The 10,000-nt window shown below is 44.6% G+C and overlaps 1 protein-coding gene across 2 annotated transcripts in view; it reads left to right on the forward strand.

Moving 5' to 3' along the window:
- The window catches only part of sema3e (sema domain, immunoglobulin domain (Ig), short basic domain, secreted, (semaphorin) 3E), a 38,230-nt gene that overhangs the window by 26,103 nt on the left and 2,127 nt on the right, over nucleotides 1–10,000 (forward strand). The window contains exons 5-17 of one of the 2 annotated variants that reach the window (XM_083655146.1): nucleotides 1,440–1,533; nucleotides 1,909–2,025; nucleotides 2,508–2,650; nucleotides 2,774–2,888; nucleotides 3,904–3,973; nucleotides 4,065–4,209; nucleotides 4,534–4,759; nucleotides 5,359–5,450; nucleotides 5,867–5,908; nucleotides 6,161–6,327; nucleotides 7,129–7,199; nucleotides 8,256–8,389; nucleotides 9,917–10,000. The exon at nucleotides 9,917–10,000 is cut by the window's right edge and continues 2,127 nt beyond it. In XM_083655146.1, the coding sequence (XP_083511272.1) occupies nucleotides 1,440–1,533; nucleotides 1,909–2,025; nucleotides 2,508–2,650; nucleotides 2,774–2,888; nucleotides 3,904–3,973; nucleotides 4,065–4,209; nucleotides 4,534–4,759; nucleotides 5,359–5,450; nucleotides 5,867–5,908; nucleotides 6,161–6,327; nucleotides 7,129–7,199; nucleotides 8,256–8,389; nucleotides 9,917–10,000 (1,500 nt within the window). The remainder of the gene's footprint in view (nucleotides 1–1,439; nucleotides 1,534–1,908; nucleotides 2,026–2,507; nucleotides 2,651–2,773; nucleotides 2,889–3,903; nucleotides 3,974–4,064; nucleotides 4,210–4,533; nucleotides 4,760–5,358; nucleotides 5,451–5,866; nucleotides 5,909–6,160; nucleotides 6,328–7,128; nucleotides 7,200–8,255; nucleotides 8,390–9,916) is intronic. The other variant, XM_083655147.1, reaches the window with a different exon arrangement.

The raw sequence follows: 10,000 nt of genomic DNA on the forward strand, positions 1-10,000 counted from the left end.
GACATCTCCCCCCTCCTCCTCCCTCAGTCACCTCAGACATCTCCCTCCTCCTCCCCACCTGCCCCCCATCTCTCTCTCTCACACACACATCCTCACATCACCTCCTGTAGTTCATTTGTCTCGATGTCAACAGGTCTCCTACACATTTTCAATAAACAGATTCTATACTGTACCTGTTCCAGACCTTGATTTGTTTTGTAGATGTTGTCTGGTGTTCAATATGATTGACACAGATAGACATCGTGCCCCTGCTAACTAGGTCATACCACTAGATGAAGGTTGTTCTTCACAGCGACACATATCAGAATATGTGAGATGATTGGCAGGGTTGAGGGTTCATACACACTTTCCATTTTAAAATGGCATATTTTTCCAGGCAGACTCTATGTTCTTGATTGGATTTTCTCTTTTTGGTGCAGGGTATTTGATATAACGCATGCTGACAGTGGCTGGGTCATGAGAGCATCCCTCTACTTAGATCGTTAGGTTTTCTTCTACATCAGACACAGGTTTCTGTTCCTGTCACACACCATCTAGTGACACCTCTGATGAAACATGTCAGGTAGGAACAAAAGCCTGTGTCTGATATAGAAGAAAAGCTATAAGTATAGACACTATGAACCTTTTTGGATCATCCCTCTACCTGAACATTATTCTGATCATCAACACAAACTGTGGACTCAAAGTTGTTTTACAACAACATAAAAGCTAGAATTATCAGACCAGAACCACAAGATTTCCCCATACTTTTACAGACATTTTTTCAAATTCCCAAACTGTTCATTCATTCTTAATACTTTTCCAGACCTAGCAACCCCGTGTTAAAGTAGAATTTCGGTATTTTTCAACCCGGAACCTATTTTCATATTCTTTTTTTTTATGTATAACTAAGTAATGTGAACAGAAATCTTTGAAATTGGTGCAGTATATCGACCAAGATCATGTCGGTTGGCAGCCGCTTTTCCCACATGGCCCTACTGCAGTAGGTGGAGCAGCACTACCCTTCTTCTCCAAGCTTGTTTAGTGCAGTAGGGGCTGGTGGGGAAAGCAGCAGCTCCCAACTGAAGCCATCTTGGTCGATCCTGCACCAATTTCAAAGATTTGTGTTCATATTACTTAGTTACATAAAGAAAAATGCAAATAGGGTAGAGGTTGAAAAATACTGAAATTCTCCTTTACAGCCCTTCCAACAGTTTTAATGTGGGTGGATATACGTGTGTTTATGTGCATATATGCCTGTATGAGTTTGAGAGCGTGTGCCTGTGCCTGTGTGTGTGTGTGTGTGTGTGTGTGTGTGTGTGTGTGTGTGTGTGTGTGTGTGTGTGTGTGTGTGTGTGTGTGTGTGTGTGTGTGTGTGTGTGTGTGTGTGCGTGTGCGTGTGCATGTGCGTGCACACGTGCGTGTGTGTTATCTGTATTCTAACAGTGTGGTGTCCTCAGGACAGGCTGTTTGTTCTGGAAGAGGAGAGTATTGAGAGTGGGAGAGGACGCTGCCCCTACGACCCCAATAGCTCCTGCACCTCCACTCTCTCCAGTAAGACACTGCTCACTGCAGCCGAGTTGTTCATTTTCAAGCCACCAAGTGTGACTTTGCATTGCATGTTTTCAGTTTAGTTGAATGAAAACATTCAGAGCAATCTCACATTGAAGGGATTTTTGGACAATACTGCCATCTTGTGGGCTTTTTTTTTAACATGTCAGTGTTTGTAGTGAGAATTTATTGCAGTAGCATATTAATATTAATGATGGCCATTGTTCGTTCGTTCGTTCGTTCAATTGTGTGTGTGTGTGTGTGTGTGTGTGTGTGTGTGTGTGTGTGTGTGTGTGTGTGTGTGTGTGTGTGTGTGTGTGCGTGCGTGCGTGCATGTGTGTGTGTGTGTGTGTGTGTGTGTGTGTGTGTGTTCATTAGGAGGAGAGCTGTATATTGGCCTGTACACAGACTACTGGGAGAATGATGGAGCCTTGTGTCGACTTAACAACCAGACGTACACACGCACTGAGAGAGACGACAGACAGCAGCTCAATGGTTGGTGTACCTTCCATTAAAATGATGGAAACTAATCTTACCTGACAACCAAGAATGGGGGCAAAAATAAATATAGCATTACAAATGACAGAAATTAATTTTGATAAATTAGAAGCAAAATATAATAATATATCAAATTAATAGTATTAATAGTAATAGACACTTTACACCACACTTATTGTAGTAGTTAATGCAACATTTTGTAAATGTTTGAATGCACCATGCCTTGTTTGTTTTAGCTTGTGCATGCCTTCGGGCCATCAGGTTTATTGCACTCATCCTGAAGCACAGTTCAATATCAGACAGGGACATCTGGTCATTTGTACAATGCTTGTGATAGCAACACGATGCCAAATAGTCATAATATCTGATTAGCAGAGATGGAATGGCTGGTATGTCACAGCTATCTCTGTCGTAATTCATTTAACTTTCTGTTAACCAAACATTCACTCCAGACATTTTGACACGCCTTCTTTCCGCAGAGCCTAAATTTGTCGGATCAGCGGTTATTCCCGATAACGACGACAAGGCCGATGACAAGGTCTACTTCTTCTTCACTGAGCGAGAGCTGGACCCTGAAGGGGCGAACAAGGCTGTCCGCACCCGTGTGGGGCGAGTCTGTGCGGTGAGAATGCAAAAATAACTCCTTTTCACACCCGCCAAAACTATATCAGGCCTATAGGCTATCGTGCCAAAGCCAAGCGATTGACAGTGCGATCAAACACCATATGTCCCTCTTGTCTCTCAGAATGACCAGGGAGGACAGAGAATGCTGGTGAACAGATGGAGCTCCTTCCTGAAAACTCGCCTTATCTGCTCAGTGGCCGGGCCCAATGGCATCGATACACACTTTGATGAGCTCGGTAGGGATAGATCTGTTTTTGCATGTCTTGAGATTGATATTATATTGATATTGATATTATATATATATATATTATATTATATGATTATTGATATTTATCTCGTATGCTTGCCAGCAGGGTAAACGTCTACGTCTAGATCCCTCTAGTTCTGCTGACATCACAAAGTGGCTCTAGGATTTTATGATGTCCTTGTTAAACCGTTCTTGTCTGACTTGCCCGCAGTAGTAACTTTTATAGGACGGGGGAAAGAGGAAATTCCAGTAACACTTAAGAGTACTGAGAGCAAATATTTGTTGGTAAAACGTTTTAGCAAAGCAAGTCACAGCTCGTGGCTACTGAACGCCCAGAACGGCCGTGCTTGCAATGATTTTTTAAATGCCGTTATTTCAAGATCGCAAGTTAATTGTTTCTGTTATCTCGAGGTTGTTTTCTCAAGATAGTGGGTTAATTTATCTTGTTATCTCCAAAACAAAAGGCTGATTTCCTGATCTGAATGTTATCTCTAACAGAAAGACGCAATGACATTTCTGCCTGTGTTAGACCTTGCTTGAAGTAGTCTGATGCCTTGATCAGTATTTAATTGGTAGGCGACTCCTTGATCTGACATTTTCATCTTAAATCAGTTGCTACAGTTGGCAAGATGCCATCTATAGTACAATATGCATGGTGCTGCTAATTAATAAGAGGAAAAGACATTTTGTTTTCTCCTGATTAACAGGTTGATTAACTTGTTACCTCAAGATAACAAAGATTGTTTTCTCTAGCTATCAAGATAATTAACTTGTGATCTTGAGATAACCGCATTGAAAAAAAGAAATACAAGCACAGCTGTGCTGGGCTTCTGAACGTGGCCTTCAGGGTTTGTGGTAAAAGCAAAACGTGTTACATATTTACTGCTGGCAAGTATGTAACTAACTAACTGCTGGAAATGTGTTTTCACTTAAAAGACTGGCTACTGGGAAACGTGTATGCGCTAAAAAAAAGGAAAACAATGATTTTACTTTTTGTGTTTTAGAGGATGTGTTTGTGCTCAAGAGTAAGGATGAGAAGAACCCAGAAATCTTTGGCCTCTTCAGCACCACAAGGTCAGCGGTGGATGAAACCTGCATCTCATCCTACAGACACAATCTTGCTTATAATACTCTCAAGTCACCATGTTGAACTTTCCCTTTGCAGCGCTGTGTTTAAAGGCTACGCCGTGTGTGTTTATCACATGGACGACATCAGAGCCGCCTTCAACGGCCCCTTCGCCTACCGGGAAAGACCCGAACATCACTGGACTCCTTACGAGGACAGGGTCCCCTATCCTCGGCCTGGATCTGTGAGTCTCTGAATCAACTCGTATTTATAGAATCGAATTCCCCCGACGCACCGGCGCATTATGCATTCACAGCAGCACTCTCCGTTTGGCTGTGCCCATGGCAGGCGCCCTTTGAGAGGCAGTGTTGAGGCTATGTAGGACAGCGCTGGGGGACTGTCAGCACTGTTGTTAGCTACCTCAGCGGGTCACGCGAGGACAGCCTGAGCCAGACTTAAACATGTCAGCTGTTTTTCGACACTATTAGTGCCAGTACAATATACAACAGCTATGTCCTCGTCCCCTTCCTCCCCCTCACACCCCCCCCCCCCCCCACCTCTCTGGCAGTGTGCCAGTAAAGTGAACGGCGGTGGCTTCTCCAGCTCCAAGGAGTTCCCCGACGAGGTGTTACGGTTTGTGCGCGCCCACCCCGTGATGTACCGAGCGGTCCTCCCCCAGCACCGCAGACCCGTCCTGCTGCAGACAGAGCCCGGCCGCAGGAAGCTGACCCAGATCGCTGTGGACAGGGTCCAGGCCCAGGACGGACACTACCATGTCCTCTACATCGGCACCGGTATATATACGCAAAGGAAGGAAATATACATTGTGCATAATGCCATGGTTAAGAAGCTCTTTATCTTATCTATATGTTCATATTACTTAGTTACGCAAAGAAAAATGCAAATAGGGTCCTAGGGTCCAGGTTGAAAAATACAGAAATTCTCCTTTAAAGCCCTTCCAACAGTTTTAATGCGGGTGGATGTATTTATGTGCATGTATGCCTGTGTGTGTGTGTGTGTGTGTGTGTGTGTGTGTGTGTGTGTGTGTGTGTGTGTGTGTGTGTGTGTGTGTGTGTGTGTGTGTGTGTGTGTGTGTGTGTGTGTGTGTGTGTGTGTGTTATACACGTACAAAGTGCACGCATCTGGATGCAACAGCTGGATGTGTTGAAAAATAATGCATTAGTTTCCATAATACTGTTTTGAACCTGAAATAAAAAAAGCAACGACAAACAGTTTGTTGTGATATTGAATAGAATTTTGTGAATGTATGCCTACTGTGTGCCATTTTGATGTCAAGGCACGTACAAATAGTAGGCTACTTGTTAGCCTTGGACCTTCTGAGTCGGCACGAGGTGCAACATTCATGTCTGGTGTCCCTGCATTTCATTCCTAGATGACTCGGTGGTGCTGAAAGTGATCACCATCTACAACAAGGACACAGACACTGTGGAGGAGGTGCTGCTCGAAGAGCTGCAAGTATTCAAGGTAAATATTCTATCTTTGACATGCAAAATGTTTGGAGACCTTTCACATTTTTGCAATTAAATAAGTTCCACGTTTCACTGCATATAATGTATCTACAGTACTAGCCCATTATTGCTGCATCATTGCTCCATCGCTAAGAGAAATCGCTTGGAAAATTGGCACAAAGTAGCCTTTTGAATGGTTTCGATATTTTCACTTCTACTTAGCCGGGCTACATTGAAACGTCTGTGGTGGCAGCTGTCATATTAATTACAGAGAGATCCAGCATAGAGGCCTGATGGGAGGTCTCTAGATGATGACAACCACTCTGATTCTGTCTCAGCGCCCAGCTGTCACTTCATTCTTGCATCGTTTGTTCAGCCGTTGATTCAACTTTACTGTTGAAAGACCGTAAAAATTGTTTCCTCTTCATGTAGGTACCAGCGCCGATAACAGAGATCATAATATCAGCTAAAAGGGTAAGGAGGTGTTAGCATCTTAATCTCTCTATACACTGTTGTTGATTAACTGCAATTCTGTTGTTCAGCCACAAGATGATAACATTGCAACGCCGTGCTTTACTTTGTATAGCCGTAATTCAGATGGACTGTAGCCTGTGTGTCTTGTAGCCTGATTGGCTGGAGAGTAAAGACAGAAGAAGATAGACAAGAGCAGATGACATGTACATTATATTGTCTTGACATCAACGCTCCATTCTGTTGGGTCCACAGCAACAGCTGTATGTGGGGTCGGAGGTGGGCGTGGCCCAGGTCAGACTACATCAGTGTGACCTGTACGGCTCAGAATGTGCCGACTGCTGTCTGGCCAGAGACCCTTACTGTGCCTGGGATGGCCTCACCTGCTCCAGATACTACCCTGCAGGAGTCTACACCAAGAGGTAACACCACACGCACGTACGTGTGTGTGTGTGTGTGTGTGTGTGTGTGTGTGTGTGTGTGTGTGTGTGTGTGTGTGTGTGCGCGCGTACACGCACACACACACACACACACACACACACACACGCGCGCGCGCGCCCACCCACGCACTCACACCATTTTGGGGGATTTAATTGTGTGTGCATCTTAACTTGTGCTGTGAACAAAATTCTTTGCAAATGTTATATTTTTGTCCAATTTTTACTGTAGTACTGTTTAGTCTTGAAATAGTGTATTAATTACGCAACCCCCCCCCCCCCAATTCTTTCCTTTTTAGAGTATGACTGTTGATAAATTATTGATATGGGGGAGGTACTCCTGCACAATGTTCAAACTTTATAAATTATTTCTGTACTTTTTTTTCTTTTTCTTTTTCTTTTTTTTACCTATATGTGCAAATAAACATAGAATACACACACACAACCAACCAACAGCACGGTATGAAAGCTGTGAGATAAGATCAATCCTTTCTCCCTGCAGACGTGGGACTTATCAGCTGTTAGCACCTTTACCACAACTCTCTTCCATCGTAGCATCGTGCTCTAAATCTCACTATGCCTGTTTAGCAGTTCATTATCACAGCCTGGCACTTACACACATGCACGTGTGTTAGGTAACGTCTATGAGTAATCACATGATCAGTCACTCTCTCTCTCTCTCTCTCTCTCTCTCTCTCTCTCTCTCTCCCTCCTTTCACCCACCTCTCACCTTTCATTACATCTTCAAACTGATTCTTGCTTTACCTCCTTTGCTTCCTTTCCCAGCAGACGATTCAGGCGGCAGGATGTTCGCCATGGCAACGCCGTCCAGCTGTGTAATGGGCTGCAAATTAATGGTTAGTGTGTGTGATGTGTGTGTGTGTGTGTGTGTGTGTGTGTGTGTGTGTGTGTGTGTGTGTGATATGTGTGTGTGTGTGTGTGTGTGTGTGTGTGTGTGTGTGTGTGTGTGTGTGTGTGTGTGTGTGTGTGTGTGTGTGTGTGTGTGTGTGTGTGTGTGTGTTTGGTGCATCGGTGCGTTATTTGTTCATTGGTGCGTTATTTGTCAATCCAATACTGTAGCAATCGGTGGTGAAAATGAGGTTGTGATTCAGAAACCCATCTGCACCTGCAATAAGGTGCTGCTTTTCTGCTCCAGCAGAGCTTCTCATTATGATGCAAGTACACATATCAAGAAGCATGTCACGTCCTGATGTGCCATAGCAGTTGGCTGAGGTGGGAGGGGCCAATGTGCTTCTATTGTGTCAAGTGACGGGCTAGAAGAGGAATCTACTTACTGTATGTCATAAGAGAGGTTGTGATGTCATCAGTGATGTCATAAGAGTCACACCTGATGATCAAAATCAAGTCCCAGGGGCAGACACTGAAAGGAGTGGGAGTCTGGCTTCAGACCCCCGTCTTCAGCCATGGACAGCTGTATGTTGCCAGCTCCAGGATCCTTGCCATCAAGGAGCAGCCAGGGCGAGGCCGCGCAGCCAGGGCGAGGCCGCGCAGCCAGGGCGAGGCCGCGCAGCCAGGGCGAGGCCGCGCAGCCGGCGAGCTGCATATGTGAGCTGCAGGGCCAGCTCGGCGAGGTGCAGGGCGGGCGAGCCTAGGAATCGAGCGCGCGTAGCACGCGAGATGCCTAGTTTAATAAAGGCTCACAGGAGTTCACTGCTATCTCAAGCTTGGCATCACTATATTTTGTGATTTTTATTTATTTGATTTGACACTTGAAAAGGGCCGCTGTTGCTATACTGTAGGAAACTCATTCAGTGAATGGCTGACTGAGCTGTGTGTGTGTGTGTTTGTGTGTGTGTGTGTGTGTGTGTGTGTGTGTGTGTGTGTGTGTGTGTGTGTGTGTGTGTGTGTGCGTGCGTGCGTGCGTGTGGGTGCGTGCGTGTGTGTGTGTGTAGAGGAGCAGTGGCACAGGGCTGAGGAGAGGCTGGTGTATGGGGTGGAGAGGAACAGCACTCTGCTGGAGTGCACTCCTCGCTCGCTGCAGGCCAAGGTTCTCTGGTTCTTCCAGAGAGCAGGAGAGAAGCAAGAGGTGAGCTATAAGCACTGATACATTCTGTCACAAGAGGTGAGCTATAAGCACTGATACATTCTGTCACAATTCAACATACTGTATTGCAAGCAGAAGAAATGCATTGACAAATACAGAAGCATCTGTATTGAGTGTGTTAATGAGGTACCACCATCCCTTCATCTATTTTTTATTAGGAAACGCTTATATCACACTTAAACAGAAAGGTTATCCCACTTCAAACACAAGCCTAAAATAATGATATACTTAGCTTAAGTACATAAGTAGTGCTAGTGAATTATTCAATTGCATTACTGAAGCACACACCTTCTGTGAGAGCAAAATTATTGATTGATTGCTTATGCAATCAATCAATAATTTTGCTCTCACAATTCCTTAATTCATCCTTTATAGTGGTTTACCTTTTAGTGGTTCTCAAAGTGGGGTGGGGGGACCCCCAGGGGTCCTTGAGGGGGTCCCAGGGGGTCTCCAGCAAAAAAGGCTAATCATTTCTCTTTGACTAGAATTCCAAACTTAAGTAACACAATGACAGAATGTATGAATATGTTGGTCATGGGTTTTATACACTTTCTGTAATAAAACATGTACAACTGTGATGACCCTCCCACCCTCTTGGGCCTGTTTTGCAGGAGCCTGGTGTGGGGGTTCATTAGGCTGATTGGGTGCACCTGGGCCTGGTGCACTCATTGGGCTTAAAGGAACACTCTGCCCATTTTCAACCAGCTTTGTATCATTAGAACATCAGTAGTAAATCAGAAAACTGTAAACTGTTTTGAAGTCTGTCATTTAATTTGACAGTTATTGAGTGTTAAAGTGTGGACCAGTGACATCACTGGTCCACACTAACTCAAATTAATAACTCATTAACTCAAATCAACTCTCAATAACTGTCAAACTAGATGAATGATGAATAGTTTGACAGTTATTGAGAGTTGATTTGAGTTAATGAGTTATTAATTTGAGTTAGTGTGGACCAGTGATGTCACTGGTCCACACTTTAACACTCAATAACTGTCAAATTAAATGACAGACTTCAAAACCGTTGACAGTTTTCTGATATACTACTGATGTTCTAATGATACAAAGCTGGTTGAAAATGGGCGGAGTGTTCCTTTAAGAAGACCCTTAGTAGATAATAAATTATTGTTTTAACCTTTACTTTGGCGTATGACTCCCCTCATTTGTCACAACCCGGCACAAGGAAGTAACAAATGAGGGGAGTCATACGCCAAAGTAAAAGACTAAGCCTAACGACACCAACGCCAGGCTCCTCCTGCAAGACAGGGCCAGGAGAGTGCGAGGGTCGTCACAAAAGCTCAAATCTTATCAGAAGGGGGACCCTGGCTGGGACAAAATCTCATCAGATGGGGGTCCGTAGTCTAATTTGTGTCCGTTTAGGGGCCCCTGACATGAAAACGTTTGGGAACCACTGCTGTAGTATCAGTCATGTATTGTTCATAATGGAGTAAATGCAATGCGATGCAGCAGTCATGTATAATTGCTGCACTCCCTCTCTCCTCCATCTAGGTGCGAGGTGATGAGCGCGTCATCATGACCTCCCACGGGCTGCTGTTCCTGCGCGTGAGGAGCTCTGACGCCGGCGTGTACGTG

This window comes from Poromitra crassiceps (assembly GCF_964638095.1).
Source record: "Poromitra crassiceps genome assembly, chromosome: 18".
Taxonomy (NCBI): Eukaryota; Metazoa; Chordata; class Actinopteri; order Beryciformes; family Melamphaidae; genus Poromitra; species Poromitra crassiceps.